This window comes from Argopecten irradians, chromosome 2 (assembly GCF_041381155.1).
Source record: "Argopecten irradians isolate NY chromosome 2, Ai_NY, whole genome shotgun sequence".
NCBI classification, from domain to species: Eukaryota; Metazoa; Mollusca; class Bivalvia; order Pectinida; family Pectinidae; genus Argopecten; species Argopecten irradians.
The window spans coordinates 43,082,233-43,107,543 of NC_091135.1; the positions used below are offsets into that span (position 1 = coordinate 43,082,233).

At 35.2% G+C, this 25,311-nt stretch overlaps 1 protein-coding gene across 1 annotated transcript in view; it reads right to left on the bottom strand.

Moving 5' to 3' along the window:
- The window catches only part of LOC138315592 (metabotropic glycine receptor-like), an 86,015-nt gene extending 61,751 nt beyond the window's left edge, over positions 1–24,264 (bottom strand). The window contains exon 1 of the mRNA XM_069256727.1: positions 23,292–24,264. Coding sequence (XP_069112828.1) covers positions 23,292–23,940 — 649 coding nt within the window. The 5' untranslated portion in view covers positions 23,941–24,264. The remainder of the gene's footprint in view (positions 1–23,291) is intronic.
- Positions 24,265–25,311: the final 1,047 nt, after the last annotated feature.

The following is a 25,311-nucleotide window of genomic DNA, read 5'->3' on the forward strand; positions in this document are numbered from 1 at the left end:
ACTAAAGTAATGTTCTTCATTCCTTGACGGACAACAAAAACAACGTATCTAGTGTTTCATATAATCAGTCCTTCAGATTGCTCAATAAGAAAGGAAACACCCTAGCACGTTCAAAAAATAGCAATAAATTGACCAGAAATCTCAAAATACAGCCAACAGTGTCGGACATGAGATCTTAAATTTAATATGAATCAACTTATCGCGTGATCAAGACCCAAGATAAACTTGAAGAATAAGTATTCATTGTGAAAGGCGATAAGTTTGCCTCGGAATCCTGGAATAGCTTGTGACACATAATTGTTGAGTATTATTTTATATCATCTTTGTACCGAACACTGAAAACTACGACAAAACCCCACATTGCAAATTCTGATATTTTTAACAAAATCTTTGAATGTGTTAGATTACAAATAAATAAAAAAGTAAGTAGAGAATATTTACATGCTATACACACTAGTAAATATTATGACAGGACTATTTGGTGACAGAAATATTTACTGAACTATGTGGTCTTGCAACAACAAGGTGTACAAGGTTTTACATATTTTGTCAATATTTACAAACAACACAACAATATACGAGTCAACAATAATATCTTAGGTTAGGACGGTCGCATAGACACTTTATATCAACTAGGTTATGTTCAAGTACATCTAAGAAGTGATTTATAGGCATTCAAAAAATCAAGATTTTAAACAGGGTCTTAAACCTTAATGACAAACCGCAAAAATGTGAGATTAATTTGAGTGCAAGAATTCCAATGTGTCAAATCAAAATTACACTCATTCATAATATAAACTAAAAACTAAAAGACTAATATTAGACTTCGGTTTAGTATCTAGCAGCACATTTTATGTAGTATTATGATAATATTGTTTTTGATCACGCAAGATATTGGTCTGCTGATTAGGCTAGACAAAATATAGCATAAATGAATTGGAGTTAGCTTTAAATTTACCACCATATGAATATTGCTGTCTTTTCTCTCATTTTAGGATGGATCGGCAAATATAGGAACATTGATATAAGTTTTGATATAACTATAAGAAAAGCTTATTACATTCCTCCTCCAAACGTCACAGACATATTTATCGTCATTATGAGAATGGTTGGGAAAGACCATCGGTAAAAGCTTCAGGATGCGATCAGTTTAGCTATAATACTTCTACAGCGCCATTTGGAAATTAAATTTCGGCAATGAACACAAGATTACATTACGTAGGTGTTCGGGAAATATACGGGCTTCATAATCAGGATTTTAATTTCGCTTGCCCTTCTGGAATACATCGTGATAGAACATGCTGTCATCTACTAAAGTGTAATTCATCAATTATAGACATCAGATATTGTGACGTAATCGCCGTTTTGGATGATGCTGTTATCTGTGTCAAGTATAGAGGTAAAATGCTACATTATGGAGGTATGTGAACAAAGTACTCTCTCACCACTTAGTTTTATCCCACAACTATGCATGTTTCACAATGGAAAAAAAACATACGATAAATGTTTACACACTCCAGTGTGTAAACACCTACGGCGCCTCTGATTGGTCAACTCAAAGATCTCTTGATTCTGATTGGCTCTCAAATTCTTGTTACTTTTCATAGCGCATTTTCTTTTAAATAGCATTGCATTTACTGTTAAACACGTAGTTGCTTATTCAAAGTATTAAACAAAAGATTATTGGCTCTCTATTAAGGCACTATATTTTTATGGCGTGACTGTTGTTTATCATGTTTATCTAAACTCTCGTTAGCTCATGTTTATCTAAACTCTCGTTAGCTAATTTTCAAATTTTCAAAAGATACTCGCTAAAGCTCGTATCTTTTCAAAATTTGAAAATTAACTATCTCGAGTTTGATAAACATTATAAACAACAGTCACTTGCTGGGAAACCTCTATTTATTCCATTGTTTTTCGTTTCTTCCCTTTGGCATTTCCCAGTCGAAGACACATTCATATACTGGCATATCAGTAATACCGGAACATGTGGCTTTATTCCCTCAGTGATCACCTCTGAATTCCCGTGTGAAACCTTTTATGTATATCCTTTTAATGCACTTAGCGTAATAGTTTTCTTATTCAAGTCCTGATATTTTCTAATATTGAATCTTAGACTGAATAAAACGATTAATTAAAATATACTCATATTTCAACAGACATGAATATGAACTCTACAACAACAGTGAATTATTCCTTAAATTAACCACATGTGCTAAGCGTATGAATATGCATTCTCTCCCTTTTTCATTAGTGATACTTCTATCGTCTTTTTAATGATATCATAAACAACATGTTATACTCATAATCTATTTCTGTTGTTTACATTTAAAACGTAAAATGACTTATTTACAACTAACTCCTCTGGACATCATGTTTCTGAATCAGTCCACATATACCCATCAAGATAAATTTCATACGAAAATCAATTACATTCAATGTAATGCTTGTTAACCTTTTGAAATACGAAAACGAGAACCCTCATGTTTGAAGTACAAAATGGATCATACAACACTCATTACTTCAATTTCAATTTAATGCGGCGTATGTATATAGTGTATACTAAAGTATTGCTTATATATAAAAAAAAAATTGGAATATCATTTCCCTGTGAACATTGTGCTGTATCATGCGTACACTCTTTCATTAAGTTTGTACATAGAGTAAACAAGTCAAAAGGATTAAGTAATTTATGCATTAGCTATCGTACGTTTGCCAATGTAAGAAAAATTCAGCGCACTTACAAAAGAAGGAAAACATGAAGCTAATATAATGGTTTTCTGTTAACACATTACTAAATTGGAAAGTTGATTTTGATTTCTTGATACGCTATCACGAGATGTCTCGATACGTACATGTCTTCTGTATTTTCTTCTTTGCCTTTTATGGCTCCTGAGAATAAATCCTATCTGTAGCCTGCTGATCACCTCCAGATATACGATTTCTTTCCACCATTCTAGTGAGTAGAAGCTTTCTGGTATTGATAAATGATTATCATCTCGCATGTTAACACGTTAAAGTTGTAAAGGTAAGTAAGTGGGATCAAAACATGTTTGTACATAAAGCATGTAGCAATGGCAAAGATTACAAAGGACCACAGATCTCAAAATAACACATGGTGTCATTCCGTGTCAACAACGCCATTCCGACAATAACAAGACAAATGAAGGAATAGACATGATTTAAACTACAGTCATACACAAAGACAACGTAAAATACTCATTACATTAAGAGCGTTGTGTTGTATAGTTGTTTTGCAAGCTGGCGTTTTTAATTAAGATGCACACAAAAGTACCTGTCTCGAATCAGATCGAAGATGAATGGATCACTGTATCCTATTGCTTTTGTGTTGGTAATTAAAGTGATGAAACACATTACGTTGGTTATTGTATTTCTCATTGTTTGTGATGTATCGCCTATTGTGGCTAACATGACAGGTATCACTTCGTCTAGTAGGATGCATATGTACCTATATTTATCCCATAACTATGCATGTTTCACAATGGAAAAAAAAACATGCGATAAATTCCATAGCAGTTGGTTATCATTTATGTTTACACACTCCACACACTCCAGTGTGTAAACACCTACGGCGCCTCTGATTGGTCAATTCCAAGATCTCTTGATTCCGATTTGCTCTCAACTTTGGGCTACTTTTCGTAGCGCATTTTCTTTTAAATATTATTGTATTCACTGTTTAGCAGGTAGTAACTTATTAAAAGTATCAAACAATAGAATATTGGCTCTCTATTAAGGCACTATATTTTATGGCGGAAAGATATCACTACAAAATGTATGGTGGTAAGTTTCCCAGAATGAAGACGAGAAAATGGTCACCACGGTATAAATATGGAGTTAAAGTAATGGGATAAATAAGTTCCCTAACGCGTGACTGTTGTTTATCATGTTTATCTAAAATCTCGTTTGTTAAATTTTTAATTTTTTAAAAAGACACTCGCTAGAGCTCGAGTTTGATAAACATTATAAACAACAGTCACTTGTTGGGGAACCTCAATGTATCAAGCTCTGTCAGCGTTGTTAAGTCAAATTTCCTCTTTATGCAAATGGCCGCGATGCAAAATACTACGCAATATGCAATTTCATATAATTTTTCAGCTACTTGATTCGATCAATGACCGTAGTTTAGAAGAGAATTAAATAGTGAAATGAGCTAATTAACCATTATGAGTATGTATTTATAATATAAACGTATCTACTAATGTTTTTGTAATGCAAATAATTTGATATTATTTTTACGTTCCTTGAAAATCTAAAAGTTAATGAACGATGGTTCTTATAGATAAAAATTGAAATTACGTATAACGCACAAAAAGTAAATACAGTACTGCTAAAACCGTAAACTAACTAAGCTTGCTGTGCTTAGATTATTTTCATTGATAAATCTCAACATGAAAATACCACAATTCATTTCTATAGCAGTGTAACACGTTTAATTGAAAGGGAATTGATTATTGCATGTTTGTATCCTTGTGTATAGTAATCCGAGATTTTCAATGAGCCACGTGCAAAATACCGATACAGCCTATTCTTGTCATTGTTATTATATTGACAATTGGTACTGTGTGTCATTCTAACTACCGAGAAGACAAACATCAAAGAATGATATCAATTATTTAACCCGACAGATGATATATCATATTATTAGAATATAAAATTCGTTATAGATGGTGAAGTTTGTCACTTTTTATCCAATCTTTCATTAAAACAACCTCATAACAATTTATTCTTTCACATAATTGGGTGTATACATGTAACATTTGCTTTTGGACATTGGTTATTATCTTTCATCATTAAGTTCTGAAATACCACTTATATATCGTATAGCTGGTTAACTACGCCAGTTAATGAACTAGCTACACGGATCTATATTACCCAACCATTTCTCAATACTTTACGGATAAAATTGTCGCGATCAAAGCAATGTCCCGCAAAATCGCAAAAATGTCATCCCCGCGGAAATACCAGTCTCCATTATATGCATTATCCCTTTGAATATCGTTAGAATGGACGGTTGGAATCTGGTCATTTTAAAACCTTATCATTTCTGAACTATTTCGTTCAGTATCTATGCCATTTTGAATCTCATTCTTTTTGATGATTTCTTGTTCAAGTGATAGGTGTATAATGTTACAAACATAAACTAATCCCATATATACAATGTCATATAGGGGTTGAATGTATTTTTCTAATTTTCATAGCGGCTATGAATAGCAGAAGCTATCTACATATCACGTTGAGCGCGTTAGTGCTCCTCGGAAGATATGTAGATAGCTTCTGATATTCATAGCCGCTATGAAAATTAGAAAAATACATTCAATCCTTATATTTACATTAGAATGAATTATTAAAATAAAAATTATTGAAAAGTTATGATATTATGTTTAAAATTATGACACCCATATACGACGAGAAACGAGATTAATGGAACTGCTGGATGACAAAGTCGTTCCAAAACGTCACGTTTTCAAGCTTCCGCCTTCTGGTCGACGTTTTTTTCCAAATGATAAAAGATAAACAAGGAATATAGTTAAAGGGACATGAACCTTAAATAATTTATTCTGTGTGCTTAGATATGGTTTTCAGATGTTTATTGAATATTTTATTACAATGATTGGTTATCTTCAACGACAGGAAAACGTGAAGAATACCTACCTCAAAAATGATAAAAATAGACCGTCATATTCTATTTTTGGAACACAAAACGAAAGCTGGCCGAAAGCGAGTTTATAATGAACAACAAACTTGCTGACATGACAAGGAATATTAGTTTTCCACATTTTAAGATTATTTTCTAATTTACGATGGTTGACAAATGAAGTTTAAGCCATATTTATTATAAAACATTTTGTAGTCAAACGAGACTTTTCATTCGACAGGGCACCGCGAAGGTAGGTTCCCGACGGAGTATGTAGGTTCCCGACTTATTGCACATATGTACATGTACATCACGTAAATATAAAGTAGGGAGTTGCTCCCGTCTCTTGCATTTCAGTGATCCATTTATATTTACTTACTTTCCCATTCGCGCACGTTACTGACTCTTGACGTACACTGTATTCTATCGGAATTCGTTTGTGTTCGCTTCACCCACGTTTTTGACCAATCGGAATTCGTTTGTGTTCGCTTCACCCACGTTTTTGACCAACCATTTTGTTTACATATGCAGTGCATTGTTGGAGGTCACTAAAGTTCAATACTATTATACTATCGTTACAAAATTCGACCGGCCGGTTCAAAATACAGAAAGATAGAATTTCCATTATAATTATTTTATTTGATACATTTGCACAATAACTGATATATATTATTTAGTAAGGTATCTGACACGTCTTAAATATGTATTTTACTCAAATTTACATGGTTTATTTAGGTTCATGTCCCTTTAAAATAAGATTTTATTGATTTATTACAGTAAACCTTTGTTGATTCTTTATCAAGAAACAACACATTAAAATATTGTTGGGGAGTATTTTTATTGATATGAAACTGGCGTATTGTTTGAAATCAGCTGCTCGATGCACGAGAATCGTTGTATTCATAGTGGATTCATAGTTTTTCATAGGCAAATGTATGTTTTCGTCAGTTGGTTGATTCATATAGTGACGAAACACACATAATGTAAATATTTAACATACACAATGTCATGTAACATATATAATGTCATATAATATATAAAATGTTATATAATATATACAATGTCATATATGACATGCAATGCACTCATGATATGGTTAATGGATTTGAGTTCAATGATGCTACTACCAAAACATCTTTTCAGATGTATGACAATACGTGTAAGTTATTGCTCGTATCAAAATAAGGGTTCAAACGCACTTCTAAGTACGCCTAAAGTAAATACATAACAAAAGTGGCGCAGACAAAACAACATATATAGTTGTATCAATATCATCGGTAGAAATAGCTTGTTCCAAAGATACCAATTCCAGCAGGCTATTAATCATATCGGGCGTTCGCTATATTAAAGATGAACTTATATACAATACAACAGCGGATTACACTTACAATATAAGGCAGGACACAAATTAGGATTGACGGGAAAAGAGGTATTTTCCCAATAATTAGTTCCACGTACGAATGATTGATATCTGTTGACATGTATTCGGATAGGATTACTCTAAGCCGATATGAAAATAATACAAGACTTATTTATTTCATCAGCAAAAACAGATGTATGGTGCAAAGACGATATGCATTAAGCAAGAAACCTGAAAATACTTTTTCGTCTGACTAGAGTAATAATTTGTTTGTTTGTTTGATTGATTAAATTAAAGTGCCATAAACAGTCCAGGTCATGTAAGGACGGCTTCCGATGTATGTGGTGTGTAGCGTGTATGAAGAGTGTGTTGCGTGTTTTCAGAGACTACGATATATTACTCTTCTTATATAGTGGAACCCTTGCCATACCACTGAAGTATGCCACCTAAAGTATGACACCAAGAAACACACCCCATCCGGTCACATCATACTGATTATGGGCGACCCAGTTGTCTCATTCCCTTGATGCTGAGTGCTAAGCAGAAACTAACACTTACATTGACTTCCATGCCTCTCCGCCAGGTGACAGAACCCAGAGCCTACCTCACTGTGGCAAGCGCTCAACAGAAGGGAAAAAGTGAGGCGGCGTCAATGTAGACATTATGAAGAAGACCGTTAGTAAGGAAAAAGAAAGTATCCTAAAAGTCGCCTTTTACTATCATCGCAATAGGGACAGCAGGTACAATTCTAACGCCCGACCTGCAGGGCAATAAAGAAGTATAATAATTGGTGTTTTGTAGCAGGTAACTTTTTGGGATTTCTTGCTAATTTTGTCTCAGTGTTTATCAAACAATCGAAGACTCACATTTCAAGAAGAGCAGTTCGGAGCTTCCATAAGTCACAAGTCCTTTTTATACAAATGTATACAAAATAAGGAAGACATGGACGACAATGCAATATTTATAACGTTAGAGTACATTTAAAGGCCCAATATACGTAACGTTTCATTCTTTTTTCTAATCACAAACATTTGCCATGATCGAACATTGTACCAATGACCTAGAATGAAGATAAAAGACGTGTACCGTGACATTATTCCGCCCAGATGAAGGTATGATATTGAACGGTGAAAAATCACCTTGTAAACATACGTGCCATCTTGAAACAGTCGCAATTGCAAAACCGACATTTACCGACGCGTTTCGTATATAGGCCAACAGGAACCTGGCACAAATATCGAACTAACAGTAATATGAACTCTACGGTAGAGAACAACGGACATATTTCTTTTTTTTCATATCAGTGACGCATATTTTACCTTAAAGAGAAATATTTGACACTATAATACTATACTGTTTGTTAGAAATTCGTGCCAGGTCCCTGCGTATAGACCTACACATTTTGTACAGTCGTTAGAATGTTTGTTTCTGTTTTTTCCGTACAAAGTCGATCACTTCACGACAATTAGCGAAGCGCTTCGTATGTAGGCCTTTTACCTATATCAATTGCGTCAAGTAATATTTTCCGGAAATCGAGAGTTTCCGTGAATTCTTCGTATCGTTTCGGTTTGTAGTTATTGCGGGCTACATTTTTTAATATTTTATTAACTTTCGAAACTTCACAGTTGGCCTCAGTAACATCTTACCTGGCTTTAGTTAACATTTTATGCAGAGAGAACGCGATTTTCTTGATAATGTCTTTGATTACAAAACAAAATGAAAATGAAATTATGCATACAATAACAAGCTGAATGATTATCAATGTCTTTCTCTCAAAACACTCAAACCCAGCGCCTATATTACCTCTAGATGGCTGAACTTGATAAATCCGTGATAAACCAACCTAATGTATTATCGGATATACATATCGCCTTTATAAAATAACTGGGCGATCATGTAATATACGTAATATGTAAATAGATCTGGTTAATGGCATCTATCAATGTGTATCATGCCGTGTGAAACAAATAACATCTGGACTTGTTACACGTTGTCTTATTCAAGGAAGCAGTAATCTATCAAACATCGAATAGAGGTAAATCCATACACATTTTTTACGTGTTTAACTGGCCCCGATCAATGTACAGAAGGTCGCTAGTCATGTCTTTGTTCAAAGATTTATTTTCAGGAAACGCGTCTACGACAGAAATAAGATAAAGGCAATTTTTAATTCTAGACATTTGCTTTTAAAATAGCATTTTATAGATCAAATCCTGTATCAAACGGTGCGAGTGTTCTATTTTGGTTGCCTACTCTTGTATCGTTCCAATACCCGTTGGTGATACATTGTGAGTAGTTGGTAGGCTAAACATCAAAGTCACATCTAAAGTCATTTAAAGACGACCACCCACGCATGTAATGTACCGCGTGTGCGAATAGGTTTATGTTTTGGGAGACATAAAATGTTTTTGGTATATTTGTATTTCAGATAATTAATTACAATTTTCGTTTGTTTGTATAATTAAATGAACGCTCTATTAATAGCCAGGGTCATGTAAGTACGGACTCACATGCCCATGCTGTCTGTTGCGCATATGATTGAAGTGCGTGGTGCGTGTTTCGGGAGACTGTGGTATACTCCTGTTGTGTCTTCTTGTGTAACGGAAATATTGCTCTTTTATAGTGCTATATCACTGAAGCATGTCACCGAAGACACCAAGCAAAACACTATATCCAGTCACATTTTAGTGACAACGGGCAACTAGTCATCTTATTTCCTTATTGCTGAGTGCTAAACAGGAGCAGAATCTACTACTTTTATAGACCATGGTGTGTCTCGGCCAGGAGAAAGAACCCAGAGAGGCGATCGCTCAACCGATGACCAAAAGTGAGACGTCGCCAAGGAAGACGTTATGAAGAAGAAAGTAAGTAAGAAGAGAAAAGAAATATCCCAAATTTTGTACCCTTTTACGATTATGCAATAGGGGCACAGGTACAATTCTTACGCCCTACATGCAGGGTAATACAATAGTCTTATGTAAACATCCAATTACGAATGTCTTTTATCAAAACACGGAGATAATAGAAATAAATATTAGGGATACATTTCTTTGACTAAATGGCTAAATAAAAAAAAATAAAAATAAAGTGTGACAGAAAAATCATCTTATTATATTCTGTCCACATTAGGCCCACGCAACTTCTCGGTAAAATGCCATTTGTATCACAGATATAGATACACGTATGTTTGTCTTTTCCGTACAAGTAGTTATCCATAGCTGTTAGTACAGAAGGTTACCTCTTGTGGTGTTAATCCTATCGTCAGTACAAAAAGACATGTGATACACTGCCAGGTAATAAAGCGAATTAGCCTAATGGAAAATGTCAATCACTAATGCGAATCCGAGGTCAAATCATCTTCATGGAATATTTCTTGTCTACATTCAAATGACAAAGGATTTCGACCGTCTTAACCAGTGCAGTTTCAGAAACCTTGGGCTTTTCCCGGGGTCCTACTTGATACAAAGCCGCGCATAATGCAACGTTTAACATGTCATTTATGCTTTGCGCTAAACAAGAGCAGAAATCACTGCGGTTTTGTATGTCTCGGCAAGGGGATAGGACACAGAGTCTTACTCACATTGGCGACCGCTCAACCGAAGGCCACAGGTGAGGTGGTGACGTTTAAAAGAAGAGGGAAGAAACATAAAATCCTACATTTCGTAGCTTTTTACGACCACACAACTGTATGGGACAGCAGATAGAATTCTTACATCGTACCTATAGACGTTTGAAGTGTAACTGGCATAACAGAAACAGAAATAATATTACTCTTATCTTCATCATATGGCGTATATCAAAACTATTTTATTACTGCTATGTTCATCTGTAACTTTTTTTCTGATAGCAATTCGTGCAAACCAATAAAGTAAATTTACCGTTTATTTATCGTTTTATTGCTTATGTTTCAAAGCCGATCTGTTTACCGGACCCTGGACCAATATATATCATTGGAAGCTTATCCTGGTTCAGACATAAGCAACATATTTTCTGATGTGCGTGCCGCTACTGGTATCAGAAAGGAATTGAAGAGCAATCGACAGTCACCATCTCTGATACAGACACGCATTCTTGCAATTGGATATGCTTTTAAAGGCATCAGGCGGACTACTATCGCTTGTGTTGGTACCAAATGTAGCCACAGAAGGAACACAAGCGACACTTATCTAGACAATAAACAACCATCGGTCTACTTTATAGATGTTGTAGTATTTAATGGTATGAGGTGTGTGAATAAAACATTCTTTTCTGATAAAACTGGTAGTAAATGAAATGGAAGTAAAATATGAAGTATACCACATCTGGTGTTCTTGTATTGATCTATAATTTCGTACTGGTCTATAAACACTTTGTAACTAAGAATCATACACTGTGACAATCGAACAGATTGCCGAGGGATCGATATACATTTGGCCTGACGCTAATGAACTCCTCGTTATCATGTGTCCATCGAACGGAACTCGCGCTCAAAGCTGACCCATCAGTCATCTTAAAAAACAATCTGCTCAGTTTTGGTAAATTAAGGTTTGTAAATCAAACATTTCGAAGGATAAAAGAAATCTTACAAGACATAAGTCGTATTTCAGGTTATCTTTACATTTTTTTCTGGATGATGTTTTGGTAACTTTTTTGAAATTTTTATTCCGACATCAAGTTTAGATAAAGTATCATATAGTCAGCTTTTTCAAACTGCTATATCGATTTTGGTTCAATGGCAATACCTATAAAAATCTACAACTTATGAGTTGAACCTTTAAAACGCCGTATTGGCGACAGAAAGGACAGCAGTAAAATAAAGCATTTGAATGATTCCTTAGCTCGGAGCATGTTGGAGATACGAACGAGGTAGTTCACTAATTGCCTATTGGTTGCTTAAAGTAGGTCCTCCAGACCAGAGTCTGGAAAAGCACGCTAGATTTACCCTGACACAAGGTCATAAGGTATAGAGTATTCTACCTTCACCACAGGTGCAGAAAGGTCACTAGTCACATTCCTCAATATGACTCTCCAATGTCATTGGAAAACACACATTGAGCAGCATTAACCACTTGGTTACCTGCAGGTCACAAATGCACACCACTGTGAATAAAAGAGGCTGTAGAGCTCCATAGACAGTACAGAAAAAGGCAAACATTCAAAGGAGGATTGTAAGGCAATTAGGACCGTGTTCGGAGGAGGGTCAATGTGGACCTACTCAACGGCCAACAGCTAAAAGTAGTAGGAAAAATTAGTTAGTAGGACCATTTAAATGCCAGTGTTCCATGTGTAATTGTAAGTAAAATGCGAGTCAAAGTAGAAAACGCCAGCATGTACGGGAAAATGATTATAATTGCAATTAACACATTAAAAAAAATCTTTTGTGTAAAAATGTGATTGCGTCAAAACAGGCGCATCAAATAGAAATTATCAAGAAATATAAACGACATCTACGTGATGGTCTCCGACATGTTTCACTTTTTCAATGTATTGTGTAATTTCTTTCCTGGAAGGGTTATACCTAAACCCTACATTATATATTGTCTTCTTTCTAAGTAATCAATCCCGACACTTCCCTGTGGTGTCGAATGGCACCGCGACTCCTGGCGCCCATATCGGAGAGTCGAAATTGCGTTTTACGACTACATAAAAGTAAAGGAAGACGATTAACAAAAGTCATAATTTTTCTCCCAGTCTTTGGAATTCAATATAGACTTATCGTTGTTAAGATAAGTACTATGTATTATGTATTTACGTGGTTTATGTTGAAATTCAACATATCTATGGACGACAGAAAATGAAGTGGGGGTATTGGTAATATGGGTTTATTTCAACAAATATTGATAATCAATTTCAAGCAATGACAAATGAATATCATATTTGGTCTGATATTTGCTATACAAATTTATATTTTCTGCAAATATTTCGCGTTTCCTTAAAACAAGACGTCCAGATAACTGTCGGTAAAACGAATACACTACCAAATGTTGACAAGACAAGGCACGCAAAATGCGTATGTTATCCAGAATAAAAATAAAATACTTAGAAATAAAATATAATTGGAATTCATCGAAAATGAATTAGGAGAGTGTGTCATTTTTTCAAATTTCATCTTCTTATAATTTACCAAGCATATAAAAGAATCATGATTTTATACTTCAATTTATTTTATTACTTACATTCAACGTGTTTGTTTTGACATGGGCGCTAGAAAAAAATCATTACTGCATCATCAGAAAACATTTCTTGGTATTGCTATCACTTAGAAAATGTCTGGAAAGCTTTAATGGCCACTACCGGGCGTTGTGTACTGTCTGTGATGGTATAGCTGAGGTCATTACGCCTTCCATTTTTACTTGGCCCAAACGATAGTTTAATGTGTGAGAACGTCATTTTCGAGATATACAATGACTTTTACAGTGTAATGAATCACCTATATCCAATCTAGACCGGAAACTCTTCGGATATTCAGATGGGTATTCTTTGAAACCGTTTTATTTGGTTCTGACAAATTAGTCTGACCGCAATAAGTTATGTCTTTCATAATTATGTCGGATTGATCTGAACTTGCTCAAATTGACGTCATCAGTAGCACTAGTGAGATCTGGGTGTGGTATCATTGGCTGTTAGAAAGAAAATATTATAGCAGCGCCAAGTGATATATTGCATGTGGTGGTTACTACACTACATGTCTGATTATTGGTGTTACCAAAATATCATAAAACGTCTTCGATGTACAATTGTACCCACTTTGCCCAATCGACTACATTATATCTAGATACTAAGGCCATACCCACAGGACAACGGAAACCGACTCAGGATTAGTCGTTACGGCTTACTTCCTGTTCGTATATGCATGGGAAGTCTCTCTCAATGATATATAATGAAATACATATGTCCAACAATTACAGTCTATTGCTTCTTATGCCACAATCTTCTGACATATGACCATATATAAACCTGCATTGTGTTAGATACTACGAAAGACTAGCATAGGACATGTTTTATCTATGTTAAATGTTTCTTGTAGCATTTTTGCTCTCGCATCATACGGAATGCTTTATCATCTAACTAACAGGAAACAAACATGGAACTTAAAACGTTGAGACATGACAGTAAACTGACGGAAATCCGGAAATGAATCAATATAAATGTACTCGGCTGAGAACAGCCTATCCGGGAATCAAACACGATGAACATTACATTTTATGGAATCGTTAGAATGCATTTCAAAATATCGACTTTTTAAAGGTGTAAACCCAGAACCCCCATAATTGCCTAGTGACACGTCAAAGGTGTCAAGCAGGTACTATGAACACAACGAATGGTGTATGATTTAGACTTCATTTGTGAATTAGAATCCATACATTAAATCTAAATTTAGCTTCATTTCTATCCAGTCAAATGTTACTTGTCATATGGAAAACTATGCTACAATGTATTTATATGTCATTCCTAGAGAGCGAGACGTTTGATAGTCATATCAACAGCAACGGCAATTTAGGCGTATATGCGATGCCTCGTGTTCGAAGCGAGTGTAATTAAAGATATGGAAGACAGCGGGATATGTATGTTGTTTGGCATTGTAATAATGGAACTCCTCACTTATCTTATACTTCTTTCTCAATAAGGAATACTGGCAAAGACCCCGAGTAGCACACCACATCCGATAACACAGCACTGACAACGGGTAAAACGATTTCCCACGTCATGTTTGATGAGAGTTAAGTAGAGGAAACTAAGATTCTGGCAAGTATCCCGACCATTGGACAAAACCAATAGCTTTCATCTCAATGACGTACATGACGATGTACGAAAAAAAAATAGTGAGAGACATTTAGGGAAATTCTCAATTTTCTCGACTTTTTAGGATATTACAATGAGGATAAAATGTATTATTCTAGTGCCCTAACTGCGGAGCAGTTGAATTTTGAAATATAGACATATAAGGTTTGATAACGTAATGGAAACATCAAAATATGTTTGAAATATATTTCATGTTATTATTTTGTATTGTTTGGTCAAACCTGAGTGGTTTTGACAGATTAAACTAAGGTGCAATAGAAAGCACACAAGAAATAGGTCAGTCTCGGTACACTACATCACGCCACAGTGTATTTAATATCACATTAATGTTGTTCATTACTTTCACACTTCTTATACTTTTTTGCATAGTAGATCAATCGTTGTATGTCCTTGTGGCATTTCGTGCTTCTATATACCCTCAAAGCCTCAATACTGTGTTTTGCCGTCCGACATGCTCGATCCCCGAATTAGCTGTGACCGATTGTTTACGGAGTCCAATCGGATCGAAGCGATCTGCCTGTCACGCTGGCCTCCCAATAGATTGGCATGGTCGTCAGAACCTGATAAACGCGGTCCTAAGAAGATTTACAATAGCCCTTTAGTAGACTGGCGACATTAACCGTCTACCGAAATGTGGCCGCACTTGCGAATCTGTTCGGGTTTAAATGAGAAATTGAAGATTTGGACGAGAATACAAATAAAAATCAGTTGACTGACCCACATTACTTAGTGCGTAATGAATGAAATAAATAAATCTGTTCATTTCTCATGCGAACAATTCTAATCTAAGTTATATCACAGTCTCAAGGCACCGCGACCAAAATAAAGGACGGCGCCCATGATTCTTTGTTCTGTCCTTGTGCCAATTTACATTGTAATATCGACTGCGATAACAACCAGAGGACAGATTTGTTCTCGGTTGTAGATCAGTGCCAATAAGAGGTTGTAGTCGTGACACTATGTGATTGCTCATCACATAACTGGTCTATCTATGGCTTGGAATTCCATGTCATTTTTCATGTCAGGGACGAAACTAAAATATTGTCAAAAGATACTCCGGCTGTATCATAGTTTTACTATAGCCAGCGTATAGCAATTTTCTTTGTTTCGTTTCTTTGAGGTTCATGAATGGTGGATGAATGAAGTGTTAGCTGAATCATCAAGATCTTTGATGGTCACTTTGCCATATTTGATGAGCTGATAAAAAGTAAATCTGTAGGCTATATAGAACAGATAAATAAATTTCCCGTTTTGCAATTACTCATAAGGATGAAGAAATCAATCAGGAAAAGAAATCATTCTTTAGTAGGACGGCATCATTCTAACGCCGCACCTGTTGCGTAAACACAACACTAATTAACATATAGCAATCCTAAAGTTAACAAATAATCACCAGATACAACACACACGCAGATACCTTTGTAATCTATCATAGATGTTGATACTGCAAAATTAATCAAAACTAAACATATACAAGCATCTATTTATGAGAAAAGGCAGTCTCCTATCAGGACTAGATGATTCTCAGTCTCCTATCAGGCCCAGATGATTTTCAGTCTCCTTTCAGGACTAGATGACTCTCCAAAGAGTAGAAGCCGTTATTGCTGGAGTATTCTACGAGTATAGTTGCAGAGACAGAGAATGCGTTGTCATCCACAACCCCAGATTCTATTACCATATAATTTTCCTTACAAATCTCTAATTTGGTTATTGTTCTTCCTTGTTGAATCGATTTTATTTTACGTTACTGGAAGATTCCAATTCGGTGTGGATCCGTTATTCTTCACCCTTATTAAGATCGCAGGCGTTTTAATACGGTGTCATTAAACACGATATATAACATATCACCACAGTTAAACATTTAAGATAATGTATTATGTAGGTCGGTAGTAATTTCTGGACTTTTATGTACTTTATTTTATACTAGATCTGTGTAAAGTATTCTTCTATTACACAAGATCCCCGTCAAGTCACTTGCCACAAACCAGTTACATACTGAATCAAAGTACGACTCAACATGAACTGGCGGGGTAGTGGTGACAAGAGATGTGTGCTCTCCATGTTTACATGTTTAAAAGTTGTCCTGAAAAGTCAGAGCGATTAGAGCACCACTACCAGAGAGGAGACAGATTCATCTAGGATTTATTGTAAATCTGGCCCGGCGGAGACAGAGGCCGTACCATATCGATTATCATTAAAGCAAGTTGTATCAATATTGTATATACGTAGTGTAAGAGTTTAGTCTTAAAACTTTCTATTTGACGTTTTGTACATAAAACGTTCCAATGCGTACTGCAATTAGGAAAGCTACGATGCTAGCTCAATATTACAACATACGTATCACTGCTGTATTTTGTGACTAAGGCAGCGCTCCCTAATATTTTGCGTAAAAATCCAATTTTAAAACCAGGCAGGACACGGAATAACAAACATGTAGTTATTACCTCCTAAACCGTAATCTTGGCAGTAAAAACCTCTCCTGACGTCGGAAGATTAACAAACGCAGTATGTCCTTGACTATGAGTTTATTTTCCCATCAACTGCTTGTGATTATAATAAAACTTCATAACCTTGAATATTCGTTGATGTTTTCATGCTTGTATTTGACTAGATAAACCTTTCTTCGTAATAAACAAACATACACCTGTGTCCCCACTGTAACGAAAATTCGCTTTAATACGCATAGTGGTTATGGAAATGACAACGCAATCGTGGTTTGTTCGACCTTTTCAAGCATAAACCCCCGCATCAGTCAGAACAGCTTTAATGTCACTGTAGTCATCGGTTACCTATTGTGATCACATGGGTTTGTTTTCTCCCACCAACAGCTAAGGTCATCCCCTGAATGAGACTGTTCAGTATTCGGTTTGCTTTATTGTATTAGGTTTAATAGCCTTTTAACAGTGAGGGCCATCTCCCGTGTGATCAGTATAATGAATGCGCGTGTATTTTGAGAGACTGTGGTATGTTGCGTCTCCTCTTCCAATCGGAAACAATTTTATATTACAAACCATGGAATCATTCTATCAAGGTCACTGATATAACAACTCACACCATGTCAAATCACACTAACAACAGATGAACCAGCGGTTCTAATTCCCTCTGACTGAGCGTTAGACAGAAGGAGAAATTGACATAGGCCAAAGAACAGTTATCTTATTCGTTGATGATGCTACAAATATCCATATAAAATTCAGATCAAATTAAAATGTGCAGTTACAATAAGGGAACGCCGACAGGAGCTGAACTCTAGGGTTCATAACATGGGAAAGTGTTCAATTATAGAACTATACAAAACGCAGTAAAGATGAAGACTAGACAAAATTTCCGGAAATCATACTAAATTGCTGGCAATCAAATAGTAACAAAATAATCCATGTCAAATGGTCATGGCAAAATGGGATTAAAGCATGTAACGTAATCTGTCTCATCGAGGTCAATCTCCAAAAAGATGATGCCATGTATTATGTTACACTATCGGCTAAGTGATGACCATTGTCAAAACGCGATTGATTCTATCAACATCTATCATGATGATAATGTGATGACAACAAGATTCGTGCAGCATAATTTCTTCTAATGTCTCTAGATGGTGTATTGCATTAATGTTGCTACGTAATAAAAGTTTTACAGTGCCATAAAGAAATAGGCATTGCCATAGCGTGTACATTAACCAAGTATCGACAATTTTTGCAGTTCACAAAATGTTAAAAACTGGTATTTTCTTTGCGAAGCCGTAATCGACCATCAACACTCTCACATAGAACAACTCAAACAAGGCGGATTTTGTAATTTTCCAGTGAAATATGTCATCCTCTTTAATAGACCGACCGCGACTTTACCGGTAGTAATATAGGTCACACGGGGAGTCACAATTTAAATTTCCCATTACACTACCTATTTACTCTGATGAGTCTGCTCGTTTAAACCTAAACGGAATTTTCTTAATATCTCGACGATACATTATACGGGTACATTCCATGCCTTATATAACGATTATGTCGCAGTACGCTGACAGTATGGTATAGCCAATTCTCATTGAGAAAAGTTAATTAAGCTTCGTGCGGGTTACCACTTAAGTTTCATAAGCTTATGTTAGTTTACCAGTGAACGTGGTCAGAAAAGTACCGGTTACAGTACATGTATGTTATTTTGGTTCGATTTTCTATTGTTAACATCACGTCGCACAATTTGGTCGGTTGGGTTATGCTTAACGTCTCGGTTAACGACTAATGTCATTTAAGGACGACCTTTCTGTATTTAATGTGTTGGTGTTGTAAATTCATATGTGGTATAAGTTGCCACTATATGTTTGTGTAATGCCTTAAAAAGGCTGACATCTTGATCATTTCATAGCGTAATCCCAATGAAACTTACTGTATAAATCACCTTTATATGAGTTATGCTGATTCAGTATGATAAGCATATCCCTTCTTCCTTGTCAAGCTATGCCTAATCACAAAGACTAAAACACTAGTAAATAAATATATGAACTAGTAGATTCAATGTAAGCATTAACTAATATATATTAGTGTAATTATTATTGTGAACGTAATACCGGATAGTGTTATTATTAATATGAATTATTATACAGATCTATCAAAATAAAAATCAAAGCATATTGTAATCCCGGCATTAAAATTCTACAAGTACGTCTTTCATGTGAGTGAGGCATGATTTATTTTGTGATCTGTCTTTGTAATGTTATATATGTAGAAAAAGCAAATAAAATTGTTTCAAACGAAGAAAAAAACTAATAAAAATTACATTTTTACACGTTTATAGATCATGTAGTTAGAAGGCCAGTACTGTAGTCATTGTCATCGCTATATCGGTAACAAGTGTGTGATCAGCTGAATATGGAAATATTTCAAAATATCTGTATTCAGATAACTATCAAACTATCATCTAGTCCTCGTGTTACATACCGATGTTTGTAACTAGAATTATTCACGATCAAATCCGTGTAAGAAGGGTTCATTTTTCTCCGTAATCATTATCGTATAATAAAGTCTTGAAAATGTTTAATCCTGTTTGAACTAGAATGGTTATTGTGACATCAATTAAAAATATAGATGTAGGAAGTTATTGCATGTTTTAGTAAAAAAAACCATCTGAACATTTAGTATTTTAACAAAGAATGTTAAAATGGGGGCGAACGTAAAACTTCCAACAAAAGCATAAAATTCTTATTCCCTTTGAGCTACGTTAATTTATATAAAAACTTGTAAATTGACGTTGACGTAATTATTTATGATAAGACTTTTACAACACAACATGAAAGGTAAATTAAGTTTATTTCGTCTTTCATGATCAGATGACATCTTATCGGTAAATACATAAGCAAATTAACGCATTAGCAAATTTCTTTGAACATCAACTCTTTTAAATAGAATATTTAAGCATTAAAAGTTTATTAAAGTCGAATGTACTGTTTGTGTCCGCTTTCCTTTACATTAACATTATCTCAAATGAAGTAGACTGATTATGATGAAAACTGAAGTAAAAGACATTTTTTTTATTTTCTTTGTAGAATATTTCAGCGAGATATCACGACGAAATATGGATGAGTCCCACTACATTTGTATCACTAGGAGACTATTGCATCCTCACGATATACCCGCCCCACGTTATACACTCAAATAGAATAGCCATTATGAAATGACGTTATATTTTCTCAATGCCCCAACATGACGTATAATAGCACTTGTGGGACTTGAAGTGATCTTATCGCGTTTTAAAAGCTCAGGACAAAGACTTCAATTATCGTACTTTTTTCTTACTCTCTGCAAGATTTTGTTTCAAAACGAATTTCAATACATTGAACTTCGCTTATTGTAATGGTATGTTAATGCAGGGAACAAAATCAGCAATATTCTGTTTTGTACATGATCGAAGGTTTTGCTCATCTTAGCAAATGGTACTTATGGTTTAAAAAATGGTTATATTTGCAACAATGAATGAGAAAAATGATCAAAATAAAGGATTAAACAAAGGAAATAGACGATTTTGTTTGCTTTGATGTAAAGACAAGAAAATATCGTTCAGTATATATATGTAACTTTTACATACCAGTGGCATGAAAGTGTAAGGACTTTGTCGTCTCTGTAGATAATTGATCTCCTACGATACTCCCCGGACGTTACCCTTGCTGGTCAAAGGTATGTGCGCAATCAACTCTGTCGTTTGAAGACAGAAGTGGCCATAAAAGTACGGCATGTATACATATCGAGACATTCGCGTTGTGATGCAAACCTTTGATGTCTCCAGAGACATTGAATTGAGGTGCGTAATGTAATTTTACGGCATCCATCAAGTTTCATTGATTCTGTTGGGACTACTTCATTTTCTTGGCAAAATATACGTAGATTAGTTAAAGGAAAACGCAAAAATACGGGGTCTATCTCTGCTTATCTAACTGTGACTACGGTTAGCATTGCTATTACGGGGTAAACAATACTACACATGTTGGGCTCGTACAGATGGCATTGACCTTCGAAGGATCGCAAATCAGGTTTGATTAACTTTCATGATACAGTTAGTTAATGAACTATATTTTTCCATGTAATCAATGAAGAAAATTCCGTATCAAAACCAAAACAATACTTTGAGAATGAATACCATCGTTCGAATTGAAAGTTGTGTTAATGCTCTGTACGGTAGTTCCCGTCATGTACCAACCACTGGATTTAGCACACGACCACCGTTGGATTATTTTGTGTGTGAAGCGTTCTACTTGCGAAATGTTAAATATTGTGTTCCATCAAAGCCTTCATTAAATACACTTGCAATGTACGATAACAGATGAATTGCGATTTGAATAATATGTGTATTACATTGAATTGAAATAATGTCTGATAAGGTCAGATTAGTATCAGTGCTGTTCATTTTATTGTTATCAACAATCTGTGCATATGTAAAATATACCAGATATTTCTAAAGATTCTTTACAGAAACAATATCCCTGCTGTTTGACTGAATGCTGATCAGAATTGTTTGTTTCTTCTGGTTTGTTTAGGATTTTTCTAACAACCATGATCATTTAAGGACTTGCCAGGTTTAGGAGATGGAGAAAAGTCAAAGGAATCATGTACATGTACCTGGCAACTACCCCATATGGGTTCGAACTCGGAAACAAGATGGCAGGCTAGTATCGTAATCATTCGGTCACTGTGCGGATCTCATATCAAAGACAACAAAGACACTTTTTAATCAAGATTGCCAGTTTTGTTCTGCATTATCGTCATTGGTTCTATCTGACATGGTCTGATTATTTTACGATGAGTTTCATTAAGTCCAGGGATCAACAATACAAGAATAGCCATCGTATTGTTAAAATATTCACGTTAATTAGTACTAAAATACACACGAGATGTAGACGTGTATCGGAGTCGTTGGTGGACACGTTCGGGGAGCAGTAAATGTCATGCTTAACGTGTCATTCTGTTTTTGTACCACAGCAGATTCTTATCATATCATAGATAAATGAAGTTTCTATATTTAGTGACGTTGATGTTGTAAATGAACGAGCTAAATTAACTTTTTGAAATTCAATATTATTTGGTTTGATTATCTTCATTGTGTAACGTCCAATAAAATATTCAAGGTTATTCTAGAGCGGCGCATTGATTTTTGCCGTTAGTTATGCATATATAACAAGAGAATTAAACCATTTATCAAAGTAAGAAAATAATATGCGATACAAAGTAAAAGAAATTTTAAGAACTTATATGACCAGTAGATAAAATGGTACCTAACAAAGCCTTGGTACCGATCGAAATAGGTGCCGTCTGATGAAGGCACTGAGCGGTGAAGATGCCGAGATATTATTCGGATCATACGGAGAGTTGCTAATAAACGGACTGATACAGTCAATTCACACACCGGTTCATACAAGGCCGATTGATACATACGCCTACTCATACAGGGACCAATTGTCACGGAACCGGTTGATACATTAACCATTTCATACAGGAATCGATGGATAAAAGAACCGGTTGCTGTGGATAGATTCATACAAGGGCCGATTGTTAAAAGGACCGATGATTAGATACCGATTCAATTAATGCACCTGCTAATTGATGTGTTCAGATTCGTTTAGTTCAATGTGTTGAACTGCCATATAAGTTTGCTCGCCTGTCTAAAAGAATTAGTGCCTATATTAAGCTTTTACGATAGACACGGGTCCTTTCATAAGTCACCGAGATAATCTTTTCCCTGAAAACCTTACATATATTGATCAGTGCATATACTTCGACATACGAGAGCTGACTCTATATGTATATTATGTGGATTCCTTTAAATATTTCAACTGTGTACATGTTTTAACCGGTATAGATATTACATAAAGGGAATATACAATAATATAATGATGTGTACATCGTATGAACTGTCTTTCGTTATATTTGTAGGTGAACGTTTCTTACGGGTGGTTACACATATTTATCTAAAACATGTTTAAACTTTAACGAGATCAACGAAAACAGTACTTACCTATCGTGTAGTTGAAGTTTTGAACTTTGCTTGCTCGCATTCGAGCCGAATGGAACCATTCCGAGTCATTCCCGAGATACGGATACGCTATAGATAAGTCCTTAACATTGATTGTTCCATCATCCGTACGGTATGCATACGGACAAAACATTACGTAATTTTTAAATTCCTTATAATCGTAGCAGTTTCCCGCGGCGAATATTTCAGGATCACCTTCCAACATGTTCTGAACTTGAGAATAAAAGAGGTATTCCGAATCAACCACTTTGGAATCGGCCTCGCGCCAAATTCTGGTCAGGAAATTGGCGCGGTTGACCGACACAAGTGCCTGGGGTTTGAACCTGTTTTTGCCGTATTGTTGAATCACACCTTTCCCAAGGTTATATTGAGTACCAGTTGTACAGTTTTCTTTATTTTGTTCATATTTTTCGACTTGCTCCAAGAACATAGCAACAACGTCCTCATTCGGATCCGTTGATCTTGCTGTCGTTGTATGGGTAGCTTCAGTTGAGTAATTTGTCAGTTGAAAAGAAGTTGGCATAGTGTCTGCAGTATAATTCACTACAATACTAGCTGTATAGGACAAAAAAGACACTGTCCAACACACCTTAAACATTGACCGGGCATTCATAGTGTCCAGTGCAAACATTTCTTCAAGTTATACCACAAATACAAAACTTTCAAATACTAAATGGGACGCCGATCTCTTCTACTTCCTTTCCAAGGACGACATAATGGTAAAACCAAATCCGGAACAAAAATCCAGATTAACAGTAGAATAAATCAAAGCGAACAAATTTATCAGATTTCCTAAATTAGCTGTCTAGTTGTTGTCGTAGAGATCCAAACTAACATCAGGAGCCGAACTCGGATGATGGAATCAGGCATGTATACATATATGCTGTCTGTGTAATCGTGGACTTGACGAGGCTGGGGCGCCGAATCTCCACAGCGTTCCTACAGCAGGTACATCTCTATAATCTGTCAGGAGACAAAAATCGAAAAGGCTTAATGTCAAAAGGATCAAACAAGCCGATGGCAAGAAATAGAGAATGTTTGTGTAAGTGTCTGTACCGTTTCCCTGGTCCTAACGAGTTCAGTAAATACGTCTTTTTCATTAATTTACCCTGTGTCACGTATTCTTCTGTTGTCCTTTGACCACTAGAAAATATTTCTTAAAACGAGATTCATTTTTTTTCTAATTCACGAAAAAAAATACGCGCGATCAAAGATAAGTTATTGATAAATGATGTAAGTTAAGATATGATGTAGCTACTGTAGTATACGAAAATATACAAAACGATACAATGAAATGATTTTCAAAATGGATAGTATGAAATCAGCAGTAAATCTTACCAGAATACCGTATAACATGCATATACTCTTATGTACATCTTAACTACTAAAATGTATTTATGAAAGAATGCAATGATGACTCTCATTCAAAACAAATAGTTATTGCTCGCGTTAAAAATCTGAACAATGTCCCAGTATTAGAATATGAATTAATTGCCGCTGTTCATGAATTTTAATTGAAGTCAAATAAAAAAGGTTAATCAATCAATAAACTTTTCACGACTTTTAATGTATCTTTAGTCAGCTTTTCGATAGAGAAATATAACTCTGTACTCCCAAATATCAGTATTAAGACCCACAGCACTACACGTTTTTGCTAATTAACATGTTTGACATTTAAAGTAACTGAAAAGAAAATAAGTACGAAATAAATCACACAAAATGAATCAAGCATAATCAGAAAATCAATTAAAACAGAAATTAATAAAACAAGAAGAATAAAGTTAATATTTCTAAAACTAATATATCGTTATACATAAGTGTTCTTATATATTAGATATGACCTATGGCAGTAGTTGCTAGTATAGTTCCGTACCTGTAATTGCAAACAACACATTGTCTCCAAACGATCACACAAAGACCAATAACACTCACTATACTGATACTACAATATTGCCTAATGTTGGTATCACAAAAGATTTCTTAATGAAATTTCGCTTCAAAA